This window comes from Thunnus albacares, chromosome 17, assembly GCF_914725855.1.
Source record: "Thunnus albacares chromosome 17, fThuAlb1.1, whole genome shotgun sequence".
Lineage (NCBI taxonomy): Eukaryota > Metazoa > Chordata > Actinopteri > Scombriformes > Scombridae > Thunnus > Thunnus albacares.
Window position 1 is genome coordinate 1,467,639 of NC_058122.1, and position 26,238 is coordinate 1,493,876.

The window sequence follows — 26,238 nt, forward strand, 5'->3', positions numbered from 1 at the left end:
CCAGGTCACCTTTTTGTGCTCCACCATCCTAAACTTCGAAGGCCTTCGGACCCGATCCCCCGAGGCTCTCAACATGGACGCAGCACTGTTTGAGCTGCTGAAGCGCTGCCAGCAGACCTGTTCATATGCTGCCCAGTTTAGTAGCACGGTGTCTCCACTGGAGCTCCAGCTACTGCACAGACTGGTGGGTGTGACCGCTGACCTCTACACAGTCTATGCTCCTTTTCCAAAAATATGACCTGTTACTTCTTGGCAACAGTATTAGAAGTTCTTTAAGACGTTTATATAGGAATAACATTTTAGTTCTAATTAGATGGTTATTCATAGAGATGCTTCTAAAGACAAAGCACAAACATCAAGAGAGATTAAAAGCATGCATGAGCACATTAACACCAGGTTTCCCCATCAGGCTTATTTTTAAGCTCTTTGTTGATCATCACAGAGTCCAGTGTTGGACCTGCCCATAGGCAGCCCTGATTGGCTGAGCTGTGCCCAGAGGCAGCTGGAGGAGGAGCTTAGCGTCGAGCGGAGGACTCAGGAGGAGCGGGAGCAGCAGCTGGAGTCGTGCGGAGAGACACTGCAGCTCCTGGTGGACTCCATTAAGACCATTCTGTCCAACCATAACCGCCAACTGGCTGACGTCAAGCACCTGCTGAGAGCTATGGCCAAGGTACGCTCAAGGCTACTTCACATGTGTACATGATTTTGTTTTTATACATTTTCAAAACATTTCTAAAAGATCTAAGAATAAAATCTTTAACACCTTGAAGTGTGCAAAATGTGAAGGGCTGCTGTGGACACCAGAAACATTGTGGTTGGCTTCAGCGCTCAGACAAGTGTGTTTCAGTACATGCCTTTAGTTTTTGTGCTGTAAAGTTCCATGAGTCTGTTTCAAGCCAGCAGTCGTCCTCTGTGTTTGTCCTGCATACAGGATGAGGAGGCAGCATTGGCAGACGGTGAAGAGGTGGCATATGAGGGCAGCGTGCGTCACTTCCTGTTGGAGTACAAGGCGTGGCAGGACAACATCCAGCTGGTCTTATTCACTGTGGTCCAGGCCAGCGGGCAGCATCGCAACCAGGAACAGCTTGAACTGCTGGAGGAGATCCCTGCTACCCTGAAAGAGCTGCACTCCCAGAGCCAGAGGTACTCACACTCATATACAATAATACTCTCAATGTCTCTATTGAAATCATGTATTAATCCTCTGCATATGTGTGTGTGTGTGTGTCACTACAGTGTGTATAATGGCCTGGTGGGCTTTGCCTCCCCACTGGTGACAGACAGAGACAGTGAATGTGCCAGCCCTGTTTCTACAGCACAGACCAGCTTTGCAGCAGGTATGGTCTTCCAGGAATACACAGTATAACCCCTCGCTACTGTGCTCTTGAAAGGTAGCTGTAAAGAGACTGTAGCTTCCTCTTTAGCTTAGAACATCCATAGAAACATCTAAAACCACTGGAGAAATGGTTTATACCGCAGGAGTCATTTGACTATTGTTCTCTATTGTGAAAACCAGAGGAGCCAGGAAATAAATCATGGTTCCAGCTGTCCAACTGAACTTGTATACAGTTTCAAACACGCAGTGAGTGCCACTAGAATGAATATTACATGTAGGATGAGGGAGGGATGTTTATTAACAATAAAAACAAAGTTACAACCACTTTAAAAAGACAGAGATAAAGAGAAAGGGGGAACGGCAGTAAAGAGAGCGAAGGGATTGAATTGGAGACCCAAAATTTTGTTTGTTTGTTTGTTTCATGGTGGTTACACTCTAAAGCAGAAATAAATAACCATCAAACACTCAGTAGTTGTCTGATGTGGAGACGTGTTCTGGAGTTTTCAGCCTCTGCTTCACATGCTTCCTCAGGTGAAACACAAAAGGCACTTTTGAGTTCTTAATTTAGCTCCTGGAACTATTTCAAGCTGACCACAGCTGCTGTTCTCTACCATGGAGGACACGAACAAGCCACCTTTCAAGTGCACAGAGCATACATAAAATAAATACATATTTTAATAATAAGATATAGATAGAGGAGATGCAGTTCATCTGCTTTCTTTTCCAACCATGCTGAATGTTGTTTGACTTTAGCTGTTAGATGCAGTGGGGTGAAGACCCAACCGGACTCAATGTCCCAGAATGCACGCAAGGCTCTGCCACGTAACCTGGGAACCCCCACGGACACCCCACCCAGCACACTGCTGATGAACAAAGGCCTCAACCCCAGCCCCAAGAGGGCTGTACGAGACCCCAAAACAGGACGAGGTACCACACTGCACCCACCGCACAATGACCCCTCCTACTAAACATATGCAATGTAACAAACACTATAAAGCAGTACCTTGTCACATGTATGTAACCCTCAGGATGTACCGGAGTGACCTTCAAATTATATACATTTTAAAAACACCTTAACATATGCTAAACATACATTTTAATAGTAATGTTGCACTTGGATTGGACGTTTTCTAGCAGTTAATATGCTGACACAAGTCAGAATGGTAAGGTTTAAAGATGACTGGGGGTTGGATCTGTGGTACAATCCCTCTGCACTGCTTTGAAGCTGCTGCTATCTGTGTTGCAGCTGTCCAGGAGAGGAACTCGTACGCTGTCAGTGTGTGGAAGAGAGTAAAAGCCAAGCTGGAGGGCAGAGACATCGATCCCAACAGGAGGATGAGCGTCACAGAGCAGGTAAACACTCAGCAACATCCCCGATGCAGCAACACGGCGCTGAATTATTTACACCCCCCTATTCAGAATACTCTTCTTCTGTGGTGGCCTCAGTTTTCACCTCAACACACAAGCCTCTTGGCACCATGAGATTGCTGCTGTACAAAGTTACAGTGTATGTAACCATAACATTTAGCTTTATCCAGAGTGTGCCATGTCAGCTGCTATTCAAGAAAAATTCTCTCTTTTTCTCCTCCTTGTCATAGTTGAGTAGTTTGAACCAGGACTTCTGTTGGCTGTAGTATTTTTTTTTTCAGGAGTCATGGCACATGGCTAGACACAACAACAACAACACAACAACAGCTCCAAAAGATTTTAAAGAAGCTGAACAATCTGACACGCTTATTTCAAAATGAAAATGGTGAACACACCTGAAATGTCTGTTTATAAAAAAAAAAAACTACATTTAGATCTATAAAAAACAAATGAAATAGAAAGGCAGGGCTAGATTTGAATGTGTAATTGCACTGTATAATAGTGTGCAGGCTGAAGATCCACATACTGCCAGCCAATGTAATGATTTTGCCTGATGAAGATCCTTGTTGGATGGAAATGTTCCTCTGTTTAAAAGGGTCGGAAATGAATGGGAGCTGGAGGCAAAATGCCCCCAAAAACTGTAAAACTGTCCTTGATATTGGGATGTAAAATAAACAGTTAAAGACTTGATGTGTTTTGCAAAGCGTGTCCGGGTTTTGCTCTGTATTCAAAGTGTAACTCTGGGACAGCTCGGCTTCCATACCTGCACAACCCCCTGCACCCTCTTCCTTCACTACTAATGGTAACGTCACCAACATGGAGCGTTTTTGAATCCAAACCTGTCACACTTCCAGCTGAGTCACAATCAGTTGGAAATGAAAGTAGGTTAGAAATGTGGACAGTGGCTGAGAATCTGCCCGTCTGTCCTGAGCCTAAAAAAAGCTGCCAGAGCTGTTATATAGCATGTTATTCTAAAGCAAAGAGTGCCTTACATAACACGCACACAATCAGCAATGTTGTTACTTAATGTTGTGTTTAATGTTTATACTTTTGAAAATAAAATCTGCATTAAATGGTTAAATATCCTCACAGTTATAGTCTGTAAGTGGGATTATGACTCGGTGTCAGTATTTTTACATTATATGTAAGAACACTGTGAGGTCACAAAAAGTCTTCGTCTTATTTTATGATCGGTATTAAACTTTGAGATAATGCCATATGTATAAGAAATCATAGCAACCTATTGGATTTACTTATTTAAATCTAAAATTTGTCTTTGGTCTCGACCGACTCCTTTATTTTCTCCATTTTATTGCATATTTGATCTGGTTCTCCACAGACCTGCTCTCATAACTTTGCCTGAAGGTAACATGATTCAGCAATCCAAACCATAGCAATGATGCTAAAGTGAAGTTAGCCAGGTTTTCAGGGATGACACACTTCTCTATACACTGTATATATTTGTGTTAATCTGGATGGCAGATAGAGCTGCAATAGCCAATACAGTATGTAACGCATATCAACTGATAGAGGAGTGACTTTTTAAATTGAAGACCACTCAGCAGGTATTTCCTACATGTTTGATGGACTGTTTAAAAAATGCTTTTATTTAAATGAAGTGTAGGCTTCAGGTTAATTGAGAAGATCAACATTTCAGCACAAGTGTTCACAGTAAACAGTCTAACTTAGTGTAATATTTGAATTTTTCACTCTGGTGCCTCATTTGAGGAAGCCAGTGAAGCAAAGCGTAGCAGGCTAAGGGGGATAGTCACTAAGGATTTGCGGCCCCTTTTTAAACGCTGAACAGCAAAATAGCTTTTCTCTTTATTTACTAAAAGGTCACACCAAGGTTTTGCACAGAAATATTAAGGCATTCCTGTTTCAAGGCACAGAATATGGAGGAGGTCATGAAAATACATACAAACAGCCACTTCTGTCACTGCAGACGAACCACTGCAGCAGGAAACTGTCTGAAACTTAACATCTGGGAAAAACAGGTTTGTTTGCAATGTAGTGAGCAGGAAATGAGATTGAGGTTGTCCTGAGCTGGTGTCCTGTGTTGTCATTGCAGGTGGACTTTGTCATCAAGGAGGCCACCAACATGGACAACCTGGCCCAGCTGTATGAGGGCTGGACTGCCTGGGTGTGAACGCTACACCGCTTCATGTCTTTGGTCCAGTGAAGGCTTGGAGATCCACCAGAGTCCAGCGGGTCTGGGGTGTCGGAACAGCAGCAGCGGGCCACACTGGGGGGAGGAAATGGGAAGCGGATGCTTAGCCCGCCCTCCCAAACTCCTGGGCACCCAAACTGAGGCAGCGACCTCGTAGCACCGCTGCAACCACACTCCCCCAACCATCGGCGATCGGGCTAACACAACGCTTAGTGGGCCTGCGAACCCCACCTTCCTTTCTGGTGTTTGACCGGGCAAAGCTGCGCCGGATGGGGGAGGGGGGAAGGAGGGCAAACGCCTGCTCACCCTCAACTTGGAGATACCTTCCCCCCTCACCTGCACAGCCCACTATCAAGTTGTACCCATAAACATCACTGCGTCCTGTTGAGCCAATCAAACTCCACCTGAAGGCAGGATGAAGCAGGCAGTGAGCCGTTTCCCTCTGAAGCACACAGCTGATGCACTGTGGCAGGACTTCACAAGGGGCTGAAGGCTCAGATGGATGGGGCCCACATTTGTTTTCTCTAATCTTTTCCTCAATGGCGTTGTGATATTGATTGGCCAGTGGGTGACACAGTTGGGCACGAATGATGAGAGCGAAGGTTCAACAGGATTCTAACCTGAACCCTGAAATGAAAAGAAATTTAAAGGGAAAACAAAAAATCAAAACTGTACTTTGACAAAACAGTTAAGACTTTGACACGTCTCTGAAGTGTTGTCAGATTTCACAGAATAAAAGATTAAGTGGAGTTGTTTTCTCAGGAAGGTTCATAGTGCTTTTGTGGATCGAGCTGAAACGTCCTGTCATGAGACATTGTGTTGGATGGTACATTTATTAGCTATGAACGGACGCATAAAGGTGAAGTCATTTAGACGAGGGAGAACCTCCGTCTCATCCTTTTTCTTCGGTGTGCATCTTTAGTCTGTGTTGTGCTTTGTAACTATCTTTAGTCTTTCTTTAGATAGAACTGTAGAAGTAGATTTCTGCCTTTTTTGACTTTCCTGTTAGAAGCTGTTGCTTCCCTCATATGTATTCACTCCCCAGCCCTAACGCTTGCATTTTATTAATCTTGACCTAGTTTTACATTTTTAGTGGGAGATGTGTTTTTTGGTGATGGTGAAAAATGTTTTCTTAAAGCTTTTATTGGATTTCTTTGGATGCCAAATAAATATAGAACTGGGAAGTGTTGTGTTTTATTTGATGAAGACAAAACTGCATGGACAGCAGAAAAACCATATACAGGAATAAATCTGCAGTAATGGCATGTACGAGTTTCTTGATAATATTATTTCAATAAAGTTCAACAAGTACTCGTTTTGTTACCAGTTTGCCAGTATTATTACCAAACTCAGAGTTGAAGTGTTGAGGAGGGAGCAGATTTAAAACCTTCAACTTTCAAAGGAGACCTTAAAGATAAAGTGTGTATCCCGAGCTGTCGGGCATGTGACCATATCAATGAAGCAACATTGTCTTGTGACTGTTGACTGTTGAAGAGTTAAAACAAATAGCTTCCTTCTCAGATCTTTAGAGGTCCCAAAGAATTGAAAGTGTCCAGTATTTTACCAGACTAGCCATCTAGTGTAATCTATGTTTTTGCCTTTCTTCTATTGTACCTTTTTAATTATCTTGTGTCCCCTCATGTTATATGGTCACATGCCAAAAAGCTTGGGTCCCCTTGGACCCAACCTCCCGGTTGGAAATTGTCACTTTAGACTAAAAGACTAACAAACTGCCAATTCAGGTGGACAAAATAGAATCTGATATATGCATGCACAGTTAGTGTAGTTCAGTGGCAGAATATGATATGACTCCATGAAATAAAGTATAAAATAATGGTACCTGCAACATGTAGACCTACAAATACACACTGGAGCATTTTCTGATGTTAAAGAATGGTTCACAGTTTTTCAAGTCTGTCTTAAAACAACAGTCAGGAGCACAAATGAACATTGAAACATGTTTTTCATGCTGTAATGATTCCTCCTGTTCATACTGACCATTAGAAGATCTCTTCATGATGCACTTACAAGTTGTCTGTTGTCTTGAATAAATACATCAGTAATGCACTTCAACATGAGGATTCAAAGTTCACTTGCAGCCAGCACTCATTATGTAGTATCAGTCTGAACACACACACTCAGGATATTCAGGTTCAGTTTTGTAACCACAATGCTCACAACTATCTGGGTTTGTTCTTGCCTTTCCATGTCACATGTGTTTATCTTGTGTAAACTGAGCAGAAAGCTCTCAGAAGTCAGGATTAAGAAGAGGCCTAGGCCTGATGAAGCCTCCTGCAGGTTAATGATTACAGCAGCTCTGCTGGTCACAGTTCGCCCTCTTTCAGGTTACAGACTGAATCCAGTTCACTCAGTGTTCTTGTGTTTGGGTGGACAGCAATGTCGGGGCAGCGTGTGTGTGTGTCAGACTTTGAGGAGGAAGCCAGGAAAGTTCTTCCCAAAGCTGTGTATGACTATTACCGCTCAGGAGCCGATGAGCAAAACACACTGGCTGATAATGTTGCTGCCTTCAACAGGTACAACAAATACACACACACACACACATATACATTGAGAGTGTGAAACTTTATGTGCTTACCTACATTGATATGTATTCTTATTCAAGAAAGTTTTTCTGGGGAAATGTGTTTTATAAAAACAATTTTAGTGTATATCTTCTACCAAGACGTATCATATTGAAAGAGGGCCTACTTTTGCACTGTGGCAGGAGTTTAGTGTGTGCGTGTAATGAGCTCTAACTGTTTAATCATTATTTTTCTGCTGTCTCAACATATTGTTTGTGTGTGCACTGATCTAAGTGATAATATCTCATGATCATTTCTATGTTTTTCTCATTGTCAACAAATCTCATGTGCAGAGACAAACCAACAATGAACCATCCTAGTTAGACGTGTTGTGTGTGTATCCAAAGCCTGATATATCTTGTTCCTCTGTGCCGTAGACTTCTGCTGTTGTCCAAACACTATTAAGAACACGTCAGTGAGTCACACGGCTGCACTGGGTGACATGTTCCTTCATCATGAAGAGTTTGGTCACGTTAGTTTGTTTAGAAACGTCACCAAAGACTAATAACTGCATCACGTTTTCAGTCTCCAGAGAGTAGTTCTGTGTAAGCCAAACGCCACTGAGCATGTGCGGTAACACTGTTCTATTTACAGCTTTGCTAGCTTTTTTGTGCTACATAACACAACCTCTTGACTTTATACTGAAGTTCTGTGAGAAATTTACAGTATCTGGTTCAGAGTCTGTACAGAACCATCAAATTCTTGGTGTTCTATGTCACTTAAATCTAGTAACACTAACAGCCTGACCAATTTACTTGCCTGCCTCACTGATATTGAATGGTCAATGTCCCGAAACTTCCCTAAAATATAATAATAATACATCAGAAGTCATTCTCTTTGGCCTTTTTAATGGCACACTGGATTGTCTTTCAAATCCCCTCTTAAAACATTCTTTTATAAGAAAGCCTTTACATATATTTAATGGTTCTTGTGGTGTTATCTTTTCACTGTCATCGTCTTTTTGATGTCATTCTTTCTATTTCATTTTTTCTCTCCATCTGCTACAGTATTTAAAAATAAGATTAAAGATTTAAAATGCAGCGGGACCAACTGTCCAGTCTCATCTATACAAATGTAACAACAAGAGTTGTCCAACAGATGTCGCCATTTTGACTGTGTTAAATACTTTGTAACAGTGATTGATTTTGAACACAGTTTCTTCATATTGCTCTTCGTTTCTCATCACTACAGGTGGTGTCTTGTTCCTCGGGTACTGAGGAATGTGTCCACAGTAGATCTGAGTGTCTCTGTGATGGGTCAGAAGCTCAGCATGCCGCTCTGTGTTGCAGCCACAGCAATGCAGAGAATGGCTCACCCTGATGGAGAGACAGCTACAGCAAGAGGTAGCCTACACATACACACACACACACACACATAAATAAAATGAACTTAAATGTATACCCTCTATAAATAATTCTACAGACATGGCTGAAATTATTGTAACCCTTGCATTTTATTAAAATAATACACCGTTCACCCTGAACAGTGTTGAAATTAACAGATATTTTATTATAAATGCATGTCTATGTTTGGTTTGCAGTGGAACAAAACAAAAAAGTTGTGAAAATAACTGAATTCATGTTTATTCTACAAAGACATTCTAAAATAGCCTGGACAAAATTATTGGTACCCTTTAGAAGTTGAAAGAAATAATGGATTTGTAGTGATACTTTAAGCAGACTATTGTGTTTTAATTAGTATCACAGCTGTTTTCAATCTTATAATCACTCATGCAGCCAGTTTAAAAGGAGAAAACTCTTGAGAAAAACACTAGTGACATTAGAAAAAAGGTAATAGCCAAGCATGGACAACGTAAAGGTTACAAGACCATCTTCAAAGAGCTTGATGTTCCTGTGACCACTGTGGCCAATATTATTAAGAAGTTTAAAAGCACATGGAACTGTAGCCAGACTGGACTTTTCCAAAATGCATGTTGACAAGCCACAGTCCTTCTGGGAGAATGTGCTTTGGACAGATGAAACAAAATTAGAGCCTTTTGGTAAATCACACCAACCTTATGTTTACAGAAGAAAAAAATGAAGCCTTCAAAGAAAAGAACGTAAAGCCCACTGTGAAACATGGAGGAGGCTCAGTGATGTTTTGGGGTTGCTTTGCTGCCTCAGGCACTGGGAGGCTTAAATCTGTGCAGGGCTCAGTGAAATCAGAAGACTATCAAGGCATTTTGGAGTGAAACATACAGCCCAGTGTCAGAAAGCTGTGTCTTAGTTGCAGGTCATGGGTCTTCCAGCAGGATAATGACCCCAAACATACATCAAAAAGCACCCAAGAGTGGATGAGAAGAAAACGTTGGACCATTCTGAAGCCTGCTATGAGTCCTGATCTGAATCCCATTGACCATCTGTGGAAAGAGCTGAAACTTACAGTTGGGAGACGGCAGCCATCAAACCTGAGAGAACTATAGCAGTTTGCTCAAGAAGAGTTGGCTGAGCTACCAGTGGAGAAGTGTAGAAACCTTATTTAAAGTTATAGAAAGAGCTTGACTGCCAATATTTTTGGCCATTTTCATTAGTTTTATTGTATTATGTAATAATACGTTAAGTTGTAAATCAAAAGCAAAGTTTCCGTTATATTCAGTGTGAGATAAAGAATGATGGATACCATATACTTCTGTCAGTATCAACTTAATAAAGAGTTAGTTTTTTTTTTTAAAACGTGAAAAGGTACCAATATTTTTGACCATGTCTGTATATGTCATTGCAGAATATCTTACCACTTCATTGAACTGAATTCAGATTGTTGTCATAAAAATCTGCACAATATTGCAGATGTAGGGTCAATTTATATCTTTGACTGGCTATTCCTTCTCTGAGCATAGATGTGATCAATCAGGTGATCACTTAGTTACACTTTTACACTTTACTGTAAGTAGGAGTAAGTCACATGATACTTAGTGTCATATTACTCACACTCAGAGAAAAACCTTTTTACTCCTAGTTTGGTTGCTTAGAGCATTCTGAAGTGTAACATCCTGCAATCCATAGTTATCCATGTCATCATGGTATATTGACATGATACACACACAACACAGTTACTAACCTATACCTTCACATTTATTGGCCAGTCTTTTTAAAGGCCAGTCTGCAATTGTTTGGGATAATGACGAAAAAAAACATTTTTTTGTTGTATGTTAACTGATAAGAATTGAGTTTATCGGTCTGAGGCCCATTCCAACAAGAAGAGTTATCTCACTGGAGGAGTCAATATTTCAGAACACCAGTAAAATTATGTTTCTACCCAGCATGCCAAGCAATGGGGACAGGGATGATGCTGAGCTCCTGGGCTACCTCCACTATAGAGGAAGTGATGTCAGCGATGACAGCCTCACTGGGCGGTGGGGGTGTTCTGTGGCTGCAGCTCTACATCTATAAAGACCGAGAGCTCACGCTGTCATTGGTCCGCCGAGCGGAGGAGGCAGGTTATAAGGCTATCTTTGTTACCGTGGACACACCATACTTGGGTAGGAGATGGGATGACATGCGCAACCGCTTTAAACTGCCCCCACACCTGAGGTAGGAACCATTCATAACCACCACTTAGACCACAGAGTGTATGGAGGCATCCCACTCTAACAATCGCCTGTGTGTGTGTGTGTGTGTGTGTGTGTGTGTGTGTGTCCAGCATGTCTAACTTCTCAACAGCCTCTTTGGCTTTCTCTGAGGGAAACTATGGTAATGACAGCGGTTTGGCTGTTTATGTTGCAAAAGCAATAGACCCCACCCTCAGCTGGGATGACATCACCTGGCTGAAGAAACACACACACCTACCTGTGATTGTGAAAGGAATACTAAGTGGTATAAACACACACACACACACACACACACACACACACACACACATACACAAAAATACAGTACATACACCTTTTATTATTACACCAATTATTAACACACACTTTTTGGAAAATGTTATTAGAATCTAAGATACATTCCCTGATAGCATATGCCTGACTGTGTATGTGTGTGTGTATGTGTGTGTGTTTGTGTATTCAGGTGAGGATGCCGTCCAGGCTGTGAACTATGGTGTTGATGGCATCTTGGTATCCAATCATGGAGCTCGACAGCTAGATGGGGTTCCTGCCACGGTCTGTGTGTGTGTGTGTGTGTGTGTGTGTGTGTGTGTGTGTGTGTGTGTGTGTGTGTGTGTGTGTGTGTGGGCCTGTCATAGGCTACTTTTACAGACAAATTTCTAACTTCAAACCAGTTAATTAGGGATGGCTTGTCCAATTGGGGATAACAGTCATGTCTCCAATTGGTAAAATGATTAGGGTTAAGGTAAGGAAATTAATGTAAGTGTGTGTGTGTGTGTGTGTGTGTGTGTGTGTGTGTGTGTGTGTGTGTGTGTGTGTGTGTGTGCGTGTGCGTGCATGTGTGTAACAAGGATAGCTGTGCAAACTTGTGTGTTCTTGTGTGTGTGTATGTATCAAACAGTGTCATCCACCTCTGATATTGTAGCATTTTTTTCCCAAAACACTCCAACATGATCTTCTAATAACTCTGCAACGGTGAAATCATCTCTTCTGGAAATGTTTACACTACAATGATGCCATTTTCTAGACTTACAGTAGACTTGAATACAGTATTTGAACTAGGCCTCATATCTTTTTCATAGCTGCACCCTGGTCTCTCCCTTTAAAGGAAATTCATTGCCTTATTTTTTAATTTTTCTTATTGTCAAAAAATCCCATGAAAAGAGCAAAACCAACAATGTGTTAGTCTGTCTCTAAATACCTCTGGCTTCAGTACAGCTACAGTATATAGTTTCATTTTTTGTTGGGGACTATTTTCAGCATTTTTAATAGTTTTTGGACAACAATGGAGCTCTATGGCACAGAGACATAAGACACACACACAACACTTTGTTGTTGTTTAGGTTTTTTCATGGGCATTGTTGACAATTTAAAAAATGTAAAGTATCAAAAGACATATTTTAAATGCACTTTATATGGTTATATATTGTGAAGATGCCTGTAAAGCAAGTGTGTGTATATATGTGTGTGTGTGTAGCTGGATGTGTTGGAGGAGGTGGTGGGGGCGGTGCAGGGTCGCTGTGATGTCTACATGGATGGAGGGGTGAGGCGAGGGACAGACGTCCTGAAGGCATTAGCTCTGGGAGCAAAGGCTGTCTTCATCGGCCGACCAGTGCTGTGGGGCCTCGCCTGTCAGGTGAAGGACATCTCATTAGCCTTCATCATCCTAACCCCGATCACTCCATTTGTCGACTACCACTAGCCAAAACTATTTGAATTGTGTGTCTTGTATTTGTGTTTACATGAGTGAAACTGAATGCTTCCGATTTTTTAAAAAATTCCATTTGCTTTTTTTCCCCTGTAGATTTTAAACAGAATTGTTTTATGACAGCAATCTTGATTTTTTTACTTCAAATTTTGATCACCAAAATCATTAGCATGTAACAAAACATTTTAAAAAGAGGGTTGAAAAAGAAAAATGGTTACACAATTAAACAAACCTATGTGTGTGTGTCCAGGGGGAACAAGGAGTTATTGAGCTTCTGGAACTTCTGAAAGAGGAGCTGCGACTGGCTATGGCCCTGGCAGGTAAGCATACACACACAAACACACACACAGAATCTACATTATGGAAATAGCTAACATGCCAAGTATTCCCCATGTTGTGGAGACTTACATCTGTTTACACAGTTAATGTCAGGACAAAAAGTCCCAATAATGTAAGAGTGAAGATTTGGTTTAAGGTGAAGGCGAGGTTAGGGATAGGTTAAATCTCCAGGAAATGAATGTAATCAATGTAATATCCTCTGAAATGATGGAAACACAATTGTGTGTGCGTGTGTGTGTGTGTGTGTGTGTGTGTGTGTGTATGTGTGTGTGTGTATCTAGGCTGTTGTTCTATATCGGAGGTGAACAGGTCCCTGGTCAGGAGAGTGGAGTTCACCTCCAGGATGTGAGAGCAGATCTGCTGCTGGAATCACAACAAAATACATTCTTGATGGATCACTGGATACATTCATCTGTCCAATTTATTTGCTATGTTTGTATTCAGATGTGTTTGTTTGAATAAGTAATGTTACAACTGGTTCTATTGAAAATATCATATCATCGAATCTAATGTATGACTGAGGTGTGATACCTGCTAATATCTTCATCTCCCTGCATATCACATAACATTAGTTTTCACTTTTGCCTTCAACTATATGAATAAGATTCACCACATCCCTGGAGTGATGTCATGTAGGAGTTTCACCTGTGCTTCATACTAACCTGTCATCATCTTCATCACTTCACAGAGTTAAAAGTAGCTTTAAGAGCAATGCAGTGCATTTGATTTTATTGCTTTCATCCACTGTCATTTTGTATCACTTAATATAAAAACCTCAAATTTTTTTTCTAACAAGTTAGAACTCTCCCCAACAAAGGGAGAGGTAGTTAGCCCAAGTTCACTGGGTGGAAATATGTTTGTGCTTCTGTGATAAACTGCAAATCTTTTTGGTAACACTGTATGCATCAGGATAGAACAATGTGATACTTGCATTATTACCAAATCCTGAAGCCATGTCTTGTATCTAAATTTGAGTTATGAGACTATTATTTTAGTTGATATTGTGGTTATATGATGTATATTCCTAAATAAATTTGTGATTAATCAAATGACCAAACACTAATTAATGTAATACACACTATACACAAGGAGCTGGAGAAACAGGGGGTCAATAGAGGCCCCAAAGTGGGTTCATTTGGCCCTGCCCAGCTATTCTGCTGCACAATAAAATACAAGAAGCTCCAGATGTTTGTTTCCAGATATAGATATAAGTTTCACAAATCTGAAACATGTTTTCAAAAAGTAATCCAGTTCTTAACCTCATGTCTACTATGTGAGATTGACAAGATATTTCCCAGAAATTCCCACATTCCCCTTTTATCTGAGAAAGCCTACTTCAGCTGTGTGCACTGGAGGAGGATTATAGAATGTTACCTATATGCAGTAGAAAAGAAGACGGCGTTCAACTTACACAGACTTTATTTAATGAATAACTTATACAAGTCAATGAATAAACAAATTGATTAATTTTAAAAAGTCTCAAAACTCGGACTAATGTAACACTTGCCAGCCACTGATTTCAGTGTACTTCTTCACAATGCTAATGGTTAGCCCCCTAGATGGGACGTCTGATGGAGAAATGGATGTGAAGGCTGTAGGTTTCAGTTTCCACAAGTTTCCTCTGCTACTCAGGTCTGACTGCAGACAGTGGACACTGCTGAGGAATGCAGTGCACCACATGAGAATGTTAAAGTAAAACAACTTGAGAATATAAACACTAGGTTCCAGTTGAGCCACAGACTAAAGAGAATCTGTTGCTCTTATTCAATAGGATGCTGAGGATGATTTCACACTGGGAAGGTGAAATTACAGGCATGGTCTGACAACAAGCTTATTCTGATTTTATCTAAGAAACGGAGAGAGGGAGGGAAGAAAATCCTAAACTGCAGCGTTTGACTTCAGTAAGAAGTTCAGGTAACAGGTGTTGGTAGGCTACTTTGGTTTTTTGCTTCTCGTCTACGGTCATGCCTCCCACTGGAACAGAAAAGTCAGGAGGGTTGGACAATGAGGTGGATGGAGGCATTGGATTGGCTAGCCCCTGGACTCCAGAGATCTGCAGGAAGAATTATGAGAATTATGTTGCATGCTGGTAAACTAAATACAAAAACTGCCAAGACATACGGCGACAACAGTATCCATTTTTCATAATACTGACCTTAACATTAGTTATATTTGTGTCAGATTAGGAAATATTTCATGTTGGACGTATTGCCTGTTTTTAAACTTGTCTCTTGGTGACCCTTGTTCACTCACTGAACACAAGCTTAAAAGGACAGGTTCACAATTTTTCAAGTGTGTCTTAAAACATCAGTCAGGTGTCCATATGAACAGTGAAAGAAGTTTTCCTCGCTGTAATCATTCCTCCTGTTCATACTGGCTATTAAAAGATCCCCTTTAAATGTGCTTCAATGTAAGTGATGGAGGCCAAAATCCACAGTGTGTCCACACAGTCATTTTGTGTAAAAATGTATTTAAAAGTTGATGTGAAGCTTATATTCAGCTTCAGCAGTCTGAGTTAGTCATATCAAGTGGATATCTGACACATTTACAGTCTTTTTACCATCAAATTCCCTCTTTGTGTTTCCTCAGACAGTGTTTCCCTGTTGAGCTGTGGTGGAAGTATAGTAACAAAAAGACTGTAATGTTGAAAGATATCTACTTGATTTGACCCATTTGGATGCTGAAGCTTCATATTAGCTTCAGATAAACTTTTAAATACATTTTTGCACAGAAGCAGGACTGTGGATTTTGTCCCCCATCACTTCCATTGTAAGTGCATCATGAAGGGATCTTCTAATGGTCAGTATGAACAGGAGGAATGATTACAGCAAGACAAACATGTTTATCAATGTTCATTTGGGCTCCTGACTGTTGTTTTAAGACAGACTTGAAAAACTTGAAAAATCCATGCACACTACATAAGCCCAGGCTCTATCACTCTCACTCTAAACCCACATGACACACTAAACAGGAGCAGGTTTAGATTATGCAGTGTGTTCACACTGGAAAAGTAACAATCAAATCAGACTGTACTGTTGATAGGCACTATTCTCCCACTATGAAATGCACAGTATCAAATTTTGGAAAAATCTTTTGCTGTCTCATTAAGTTTGTAGTGACTTTCCAAAGGGACTGTTTGAGACTCAACATTGTATCATTTCCTGTCAGTATAAAATGGAAAAGTCTAATGATTTTCTATATACTGACTGCTACAACAGGATACTGTAACGCTGAGTATGTAGTACATACTGTATAGAATCAGCATGCAGCATGGATTTGGGATCAGTGTGCACATATATTAATCATGTTTGGGTGCAGACTAACGAGTAGCTGGTGTGCTGCTGTCGTCTCCGGGCACTCCTCATCTTCTCAAAGCGAGCCTCCATTTCCTCGAGGACCTTCGGGGTGTAGCGGACCACCAGCTTGACTGAACCCTGCGCGGCCTTCAACAGCTCCACAGCCTTCTCATGGTGCTCCCCCTCAACACTCTGCATGGACACCAACACACAGTCAGAACAACAGTCTGCAAGGTACCATTCCAACCAGTCACAACAGTGATCTATTTCACTGATGAACACGTACAACATTAGAGGAGACATGAATCAGTGAAGTCAGCTGCAGCAGACTCTGGACAACACAACTCTACAAATTTACATCAAAGCTTTTTAAGTCTGGACTGCATTTTTGATGAGAAAACATCTTTTGATTGACACTCCACATGATCAACCACAGACCTTTGCTTTGGCGGGACAAGTGGGCAAGACTTTGTCTTAGGGAATATCTTAAAGTATACAATTTTATTGTATGATATTTGTTTTTTGTATCATTTTCTATCTCACACAGATCAAATTAACTAAGTTCATGATCCTACAATTTGATCATCTCCATTGTATAGATTTTGTTAATGGTGCTTCCAGTTGCTTAGCAGTGGTGCTGCTACTCTCAAAACTCCAATGAGTTTCCTGTCAATTTGTTGGGAGAGCAATTGTGCTGTTCTTCTGAATAATAATTGTGCACTGAAACGTGTCCATAGCTGGACTTGTTTCAGTCCAGTACTGCTGCAAAACCAGACAGGAGAAGAATATATGTGTGGTTAGCTGCTGCTTTGCTTGGATAATAGCTGTTTAAAAAAAACATGAATGTTCCAAGAGTTTTCCATGTATTTCTGCTCTTATCCTTCCATATTTACAATTATATTAAATGTAGCTCCTTCTCCAAACTGCTGATTGCTTTGATTTTGTTTTCTGTAATTCAATCAATCTGACCTAGTATATTTTTTGTATTAACTCTATTAGATGTTCTTATGATTTAGGCTATTTACACTTGTCATTTCAAGAATCTTGTCTCCAGATTAAATCCAGATGTTTTTCGAATCTGATTGCATCCATCTTGGTTTTCCTGGGCTAGAGTAATCCAGTAATCCACATTAAACTCTGTGGTTACTGCCAAAAACACCAGTAGAGGAAGAACATGTACAGTCATGATTACAACATGAACAGTTTTATCACATTTACGAACCACTACTACTACTTCACACTGCTCTCTGTATTAAACAATATTATTGAACAATAATTAATAATAGCCCTAACTTGAATACTAGATAAGTAGATTGCATCATTATTCAATGGTATTATTTGTTCTTTGTGTAATAATAAGTGTGCCTATAAGTACTGAAGTGCAGAGGTAAATCAGAGGAGGGCTTTTTGTAACCTCTGTTGACCTGTTTGGATAAAAATGAACTGCAAGACGGAAATTCTTTTTGCTTATTTCTGTCACATACAATTTCTTATAATTACTGAATTGCTTGTTAATTGTCAGCTGTTCCATGTTCAGTTGCTGACAACACAGAATTACCAGTGCCTGTATTTAAAGAGTAAAGTTTATTTGATAGTTTTCACTTTCACAAGACTCTGCATGATGTAGAATGAACTATTCTCCATGAGGGCCTGCATGGACTATCCACATGCAGCCCAACATGTATTCTTCAATGATCATCATGTAGAACTTGGAAGTATTTGGTGTGGATACTCATCTGTATCAGAATATATCAGCTCATTGTCTAAATGTGTTTTAAAACTGGTGTTTCAGTAAACTGCTCTGAGTGCAGCTGAGCTTCATACCACTCCATTAACAGACAACAGCTGGTCTCCTCTCTTCAGCCCTCCCTGGCGGTCGGCCACCCCTCCAGGAATCACTCTGGAGATGTAGATGGGGGAGTTCTGCTCTTTGCCTCCCATGATGTTGAAGCCTAAACCCTCTTCTGTCTTGGGCAACTCCACCACCCGTGGGTGGGCGTGGCCCTCGCTGGCTGCAAAGGCTGCCACTGTGGCCTGGTCAGAAAGGAAACATAACATCAGCAAAAAAATTCTATTCTACATTTTTAAAAAAAAAAATGGTGCCTTTAATTTCCAGTTAAATCCCTGAATTTATCACAGAGAGCTGTCAGATGAAGCTGGGCTGTGGACTGTTAAAAGGTTTGGACATAATGGAGCACAAAGAGCAAAGTAAGCACAACAATAATGAAATAACACTTAAAATCGACATCATTTATTTTAATTAAACACTCTCAATCCCGTACATTGTCACCACGGTCACCTCGTTCATTTTTATTGCCATGCCTTTCTACCTGTCATTCCACATCCTGCCACTTCTACCTGCCCTGCAGTTACCCCCGTTTTCCCTCCATTCCTGCCATCATCTGACTTACCCACTCACCATTGCACCTGTTCCCTGTTCCCTCATTATCTCCCCTGTATCTACACTGGGCCCTCTTTCCCCAGTTTGCCAGATCATCTAATGTACTACTTAGTCTTAGCGTTCAGCATTCTGTCCTGTTTTTGACCCCATTTAAACAATCTCATTTTTGTTAATATGTTGTCTGTGTATGTAGCATAGAGGGAGAAAGCACTGCATTTCATTGTGCAATACTGTTCTGTATAATGACAGTAAAGTCATGTTTTTGCCAGCTGGCTTACTGTCTGCTTTGTTTGCCCTCACTGACTAATGACCTGTTGCCCAACGCTGCTTCTGAACTAAGAAAAGAACTTTTGCTATTAACTGCTCTATTCTGGAGTCTTGCTTTTGAGTCCACGTTACTGTGTTCAGAGTTGTTTCATAGATGTGTTTGAATCAGCATCAAAATATAAAATGACAGTGTATTTATTGATCACCACACCCTCCTCCCATCTATATTCACCTTCACTCAGCCCCTTTGCACTTTGTGCTGCTGCACATGCATGAACTAAAACAGTAGGTGTGCTTAGAGATGCCTGCACAGTCCATGCACCCAAGACCTACCACTTTGCACTTGCATGATTAAAAATAGAGCCCAATTGACCTCATGCAAGAACAACTTGTACAAACAGATTTGTTCTATTTCGTTGCTGTGTGCACAAATTCGGGCCCAGTTGAGAGTACACATCTCTAACGGCCTTTGCCTCCAGTAGTTACCAACAGCGAAGCCTGTTGCACATATGAGTGGAACAGGTAGTTGCCTGGATGTAATTCCAGTTCTAGAAGTACATACAAAGGCCCGGCTGTCCCCTGTTTTATTCCTGCTGCTGAGCTCAAAAGGGAGACAAACAACACGTGTACTGGTGGTTTATAGTGTGTGGTTGCCACCATCTGATTGGTTGGTGAGTGCAAAGATCTGTCTCAGGGTGCCAAGGCAGAGCCTCAATGGGGTAAACCACAATAGCAAAGCCTGTTAGAGGGCTATGCACGTACACATAGAACGGGAGTTACATCCAGGTAACTACTATTTCTTAAGTCCCTACTTTAGGCTATAATATCCTCTCCTCTGATATCTCTATCTCATCTCTTGACAGTCTCCCACCAGTGCTTTGCTTTAGAAAGACATTTTTTTAGCATCTTCCCTCTTTATTTCCCTCACACAGCTCTGATGACATGTCATTGGTGGCTGGGATTCATATTTTCTAATTGTTTCATGTCCTCTACTACTGACACTGCTTAATTGTTTATGTTTTTGTCTGATGATATTTCTGACAGCAGTAGTTGAAGCTCTGTGATGTGAAATTCTTGTTTTTACTCTTCAGCATTTTTGTGAATCAAACTTGTCCACAAACAGAGCAGAACAGTTTGCCTTATGTGGCAAGAGTTTGGAACAGAGTTTTAGGATAAAAATATGAAAATGTTCTTGCATGAGGTCCATTGTCTCTAAATAATTCCTCTTATGCAATGCTGAGGTACTCTTGTTATTAGTTTGCATGTAATACCTTTGCTGTTGCCTGTGCTCGCACCTCAGGTCCTCCAACAATGTCCAGAGTGTCATACAGCTGTTCATATACCTGAGAGATAACAGGGCAGACCACACATGAGTCAGATGCACACATGTGATATGTATATATATACACATGTGATATACAACATTACAAACACCCAAGAAAGTAGGTTAGCAAAGTTGAACTAAAGTAACTAAATTATGATTGAAACAAATCTGAGATGATGGGAGGTCTTATGATTTGTATTTCATGTGAGAGTTTTCAAAACAAACATGGGGCTAGCAGTGCTTCAAGGTTCACAGTTAAAGAGTTACCTCTCTGATGGCAGCACAGAATTTGCTCTGTAGGACTCTCTGCAGGGCCTGCAGTTTGGGAGGAGGCAGCTCACCGCTACGCTGCAGCCGGTCCAGCAGCTCGATCACCCTGCACACATCTAACACACACAAAGCTGGATTACCAACAGAGTAAAGAAGGTAGCTGTCTCAGAGGGCTCCAAAGGCCCCAGCTTCACTGTGTAGAAATCAGTTTGCGATAATTTGAATCATTGCAGATCCAGTAATAACAACTACCATGTAAAGGGCCTTAATGTGGCTCCTACCTAACCAAGAGGCCCTCTCTTGTCATGGGTCCCTATGTCAAGATCTAGTCTAGACGTCTCAACTAGGACACCAATATGTCCAGAAACTATGGAAATTAGTCTACAAATAAAAACAAGATTTACAAATGTGTATGATGTTTGTGGGTAATTTATGGTGTTCACAAATACCAAACAATCTGAACAAATTTAAAACAATTTTACAAATAAATACCAATAAATAACAAGTCTCTACCCCACCTGCCTCACTGCATAGACTACCAGTCCTGACTAGATGCTCCCATAAAGTGATATAACTCCACCCTTCAGACCTGGGACAAAGAAAGAACTGATGCAAGTTTCAATATGGACTTTTCACTCTTACAATGTTCTGTTTGGTTGATCAGTCATGTATCTGTTTGAATGTTTAACAGATTGTTTTGTATTGAATCATACTAGAGCCCTGTGTTTAGTAAGGTGAATGTGAATGCATTAATGATGTTGTATACAAAAAAAACATCAAACAAACAAATACATTGCAACTTGAGTTAATATCAGTGTTTTACATAAACACAATACATTTCAAGTTCATACTGTACAGTAGTTCTGATAATATTTGCTTTTGAAAAGCTTCCTGTGAATACAAATATTGATGAAGTTCAGTTACGTGCGTGTGCACAGATCACCTGACAGATCCACTGATATTTGTGTCGAGTTTTGAGACTCTTTTCAGCTCTTGCATCCACAAATGTATACTTTGTATTTTTGTACATAAAACAAAGCGGGTGTGACAAAAATATATTTTCTCACATTTAGCTGATAGCTGAACCAGTGTGCTTCTGTTGTTTCTGTGGCTGTGTGTGATAAGTGCTGATTCAAGAGCAGTTTCTTTTACTTTCTCGTGGTAGTTGTTTAGTTCAACTGTTAGAGGTATCTAATAATCTTGTTTGTATAAACACGTTTGTGACACAATCTCAACAAAAAATGATATTTTAAACACCAATGGTTGTAGAGCTATTTTATTTAAACAAGGTGACCATAAATTAACTACACATTTGTAAATCTTGTTTTTATTTGTAGATCATGTAACACTCATTTTTCTCCATAAGAAATAGCCCTGCTAACACTTGCAAAAGTCAGACCATTTTGATAGCTGGCCAAACTGGTAGCCCCCCCTTTTAAGTTCTCTCAATGAAACATGATGTCATGTCTTGGTTAGATTTACTTAGATCTTGGTTATTGTTTATTAATTTTTACACATCAACAAAAATCAGACTGCACAGTAAACTCTGGGGGTGGGGGTAGATGTCCCTTTGGCATCTTGCCCCAAACCACCAGGGGGCATCTTGCCCAAGAAGTGTGTTTTTGTTGTTGTTGTTTTTACATATGTATAATTATCATAAAATCAATTTTAAATTTTGCTCCAAACTGATGAATCAATGGTTCCTTACATGAATCTACCAAAATGCTTTCTGTGTTTGGCTTCATTAAAACACACAGAACCTTAAAAACCAACGAGGAAAAATGTGAAGTTACCTCAAAATTCTGAAACAGAAGAAAGCAAGATGGATATAAAAAAAACTTTTACTACATTCATTTCATTCAAGACATTCATTTTATTGGCATGTGTTGAGCGCAGGCTGATGTGAGTGGGCTTCTTGTCCTGGGGGGCTTCTCCCCCCATCTTACCTTCCCCTGTGGTCAAATATCAAAGCCTCAAGATCAGCTCTTAAATAAACGCATGGTCATTATATTTATATAAACATAGACTGTATATATATAACATACAGTCATAGACTGTATATGTAACTATATATAGTCTATGATAGCAACCCACAGCAGAGAGTGAATACAGTGACCCTCATTCAAAATGAACGTGGATTGAGGTTTTTCACACCAAGCTTGACTGCCTTTCTTTACCTGATGCTTCCGTAAAATTCAAAACTTAAAACCATCAAAATACTTCAATGATGACGTGCTAACACTTTGTCCATAATTCTACATACAGCTAATAAGCAGAAGCACATATTGCCAACAATTAATTAGGCCTAACTGGCAATCTGAATGGATTCTACACATAATGACGTCACTACGAGAGAGAAACATGCTGGGTTCCGACATTTGATGGCGCACAATCATTAACAGGCCTTTACATTTGTTCATTCATTATTCAAATTCGACATACAACAAACCACTATTATTTTTGCCACCTTTGAGTAATTTAAGACGAATATCTGACTCTGCATAAGTGTCATCCTTTAATACACACGGCTTTACTGTCAGTACGTCTATATTATCATTCAGTAGCTAGATTTTTGTTGTAATGATTGTTATTATTATTATTGTTAGTGCGTTACCTCTTTCTAGGCAGAGCGGCTCTGTCATGGCCGCCATGTCTGCTTCCTTGGCAGGGTGGTAGTAAGAGGACATCATTGTGAGCTCCTCAGCGTCCAGGCGGATCCTCTGTTTATCACTGCGTAGATGAGCAGAAAATCTGGTTCAGCGCGATGCGTGGTCCATCTTTTATGATGACATTGTTAGCAGACTGTGAGTGAGTGTGAAGTGTGAATGCGGGCTGCTATGGAGTGTGTATGGTGCCAATTTCAGGATTACCGGGAGAAGGATCAGGAACAGCGACTCTTTCGTCACGCCAGACCGAGCAGAATTTTGAATGGTCCTTTTGCACTGTTTGGTTTTTACTAAGTATTCCTTTGCTAAAGCCAAGTACAAAGTTATCTGTATTGTATATGTGTATATTGAAATATATATGATATGTATATGAAACACAGATGGATGGACATTACACACAAAACTGCACATTAATAATATTTAGTTTGTTGTTTGATGTAGCCTGTCCTGGAGTTGAACCATCTAATATTGAGACACACGCTAGGTAAGTAAATGATAATAAATGATTGTGTGTGCGTTGTTGCGTGGGAGAAACTATACAGTTCAGTGCAGTGGATTATAAATATTTATTATTATTATTATTATTATTATTATTATTATTATTATTATTAAAATCTTTCAGTCAGGCAGCCTCATTGAGATTAAGATCTTTTCCAAGAGAGACCTGAGAACAAAAACGTTCATAAGACAAGAACACAATCAGCAGACAGAAACAACACAACTACACAATAAAGGAAATTAATGAAAACAGTTACGAGAATCATAAAAAAAACATCAGATAATAAAGCTTTAAAATCTCCAGGAGGAATGCAAGACTCAAGTTTGATTTATATTTAAAAGGTGAAAAATATCTGAAACCAGTTCTGCCAACGTTAATGTGAACATGAGGGATATCTCACTGGATCCTGAACTGTAGGTACTGGATTTAAATGAGAGAAGAGATGTGAGGTAGTTTGGAAGCTTCATAGATGAATAACATGAGATGTTTTTTTTCTTCTTGTCTGTAAAGAAGTCCAACCAACCGTGTGATACTGAGAACAATGATGAGTACGAAAGTTCTTATTTGTGATACACAGGCTTTAACTGCTGAAGTGTTGATAGGGCAGCATGACAATACAGAATATCTCCATAGTCAAGGACAGACATGAACATTGACTGGACAATAGTTTTACAGCTGGAAGAAGACAAACATTCTTTGATTCTATACAAGAAGCCTACTTTGATTTTTAATTTCTGAGTCAATGTCGAATATGAATCTCGAATGATAGTCTGCTGTCAAGCCAACATCCTAAGTATTTGTATGACTCGGCAAAAGTAATACGGGTGCCATTTCCAGTTTTAATGGCAGGATGGTCATGATCACTGGTGGAGGTGGAGAACACAATGTACTTGGTCTTTTCTGCATTTCAAACTAGTCTGTGATGAAGGAGTGCTAATTGGAACGCATCAAAAGCAGACTGAAGACAAGTCAGGACCTGGGCTGGGGTGTATCATCTGAAAAAAAGGACATTTATGTGTAATGTAAACAGCAGTGGACCCAGGATAAACCCTTGTGGAAAGCCATTTCTGATGGTAAGATAGCTGGACTGAGCACCATCAGTAACATCAGTCTGACCTCTCTCTGTAAAGCATGGCTTCATCTAAACATAGACTGTCATTTATGAAGTAGGATTTTATGATCAATGGTATCAAATGCTTTTGAGAGGTCAATGAAGAGTGCAGCACAAAATTGTTTTTTATCCAGGGAGAAGACAATGTTATTAATAAGTGAAACTGTGGCTGACTGTTGTGGCTGTAGTGAGTTCAGTGAATCAATAAAGGCATGTAGTTATAAATTGACTAATGATTAGGATTTTTGCTAAGAAAGGAAGTTTAGATATTGGATGGTATTTTTTGAGATGGAAGTCATCACCACTTTTGTTTTTGCATCCATCTTGAGTCTAATGGTTATCAAAGATATAAAGCCCAACCTTTTCTTAATCCATTTCTCATCTTTTTATCTTCTCACTTGCCATGAACTAACTCTCCTGTCAGTCCAGATCCTGCTGCCCAACTCTTCCCTGCCCTCCTGTTTCCACTTCCCCAATCTGCCCAGTTTTATTTATACCAGCCCATACCCATTCATTCTCTGCTGTCTTTGACTCACAGTCATTAGCAGTCCAGCCATTTTTTTCTGCCTACTCACTTTTTGAGTCATCTGCCTGTTTTTGACTATGAATAATGAGTCTTTTATCTTACCTGATCTTCTGGTAGTTGTGCTTTTGGGTCCAAATCTGTTTTTGCTGAGCCGTTACATTTAATTAATTTCTAATGTCAAAATATCTTGAAAGTATTACTAAAGTTACTCAATATTTAGGCCTACCTCAGTGATACATCATACTGAGAAGTTATACAGTCCCTCATTACTTCATGATTATATTACCCTCACTTACCATTTTTATATTCCCCAAAGTAGAGCATCATCCTGTAAAACTAACCAGTCGTTTTTACTGGAGAATTCACAAGTAGTTCATAACAAACCAGAGACAGTAGGATTACTATTCTCATCTTGGCTCAGTGTGATACCACTTCACATGGAGGTGCACAAAAAAAAGAAACTTTTAATAAGCAATGAATGAGTCATGACTAGTTTTGTGCTGTGGCAGTTTAAAGTTACTGAGGAATGATTCATTAATACAGAATCACCCAGTCTGTTCTCTACAACTCATTATCTACTGTATAGTCCTTGATTAGGACTCACTGATTAGAATTTCACCATTATTTTTAATCACTCTATGCTCTTGCTTCTATTTTCATTATACAGTGTTTGATATATTTTTGTACATTCTAGACAGTCTCTAGTTTCTATTCATGCAACACAAAAATCAGACTTGATATAATTATTCCACCACATCAACACAGATGCATGTCCAGGCTACATTATAGATGCAGGAGAAAATCAACTGATTAGCACAACACCACACA

General features: G+C 40.0%; 3 protein-coding genes across 3 annotated transcripts in view; 2 read left to right on the plus strand and 1 right to left on the minus strand.

Annotated features, from left to right (window-relative positions):
* The window catches only part of smg1 (SMG1 nonsense mediated mRNA decay associated PI3K related kinase), a 56,860-nt gene extending 50,802 nt beyond the window's left edge, over nt 1-6,058 (plus strand). Inside the window, exons 58-64 of the mRNA XM_044332608.1 lie at nt 5-184; nt 443-670; nt 932-1,143; nt 1,237-1,337; nt 2,090-2,263; nt 2,583-2,689; nt 4,776-6,058. Coding sequence (XP_044188543.1) covers nt 5-184; nt 443-670; nt 932-1,143; nt 1,237-1,337; nt 2,090-2,263; nt 2,583-2,689; nt 4,776-4,853 — 1,080 coding nt within the window. The 3' untranslated portion in view covers nt 4,854-6,058. The remainder of the gene's footprint in view (nt 1-4; nt 185-442; nt 671-931; nt 1,144-1,236; nt 1,338-2,089; nt 2,264-2,582; nt 2,690-4,775) is intronic.
* Nucleotides 6,059-7,202: 1,144 nt separating this feature from the next.
* hao1 (hydroxyacid oxidase (glycolate oxidase) 1) lies at nt 7,203-14,327 on the plus strand. Its single transcript, XM_044332340.1, has 8 exons — nt 7,203-7,408; nt 8,648-8,799; nt 10,716-10,986; nt 11,096-11,268; nt 11,467-11,558; nt 12,481-12,639; nt 12,962-13,031; nt 13,332-14,327. The coding sequence occupies exons 1-8, from the start codon at nt 7,272-7,274 to the stop codon at nt 13,397-13,399; spliced, it is 1,122 nt and encodes a 373-aa protein (XP_044188275.1). The 5' UTR covers nt 7,203-7,271; the 3' UTR covers nt 13,400-14,327.
* Nucleotides 14,328-14,451: 124 nt separating this feature from the next.
* On the minus strand, nt 14,452-23,506 carry lin7b (lin-7 homolog B (C. elegans)). The gene is made up of 6 exons (XM_044332341.1): nt 23,223-23,506; nt 20,606-20,724; nt 20,286-20,357; nt 18,171-18,380; nt 16,375-16,538; nt 14,452-15,103 (listed from the first exon to the last, which is right to left on the minus strand). Exons 1-6 carry the CDS (start codon nt 23,296-23,298, stop codon nt 15,082-15,084), a joined length of 663 nt encoding a protein of 220 aa, XP_044188276.1. The 5' UTR covers nt 23,299-23,506; the 3' UTR covers nt 14,452-15,081.
* Nucleotides 23,507-26,238: the final 2,732 nt, after the last annotated feature.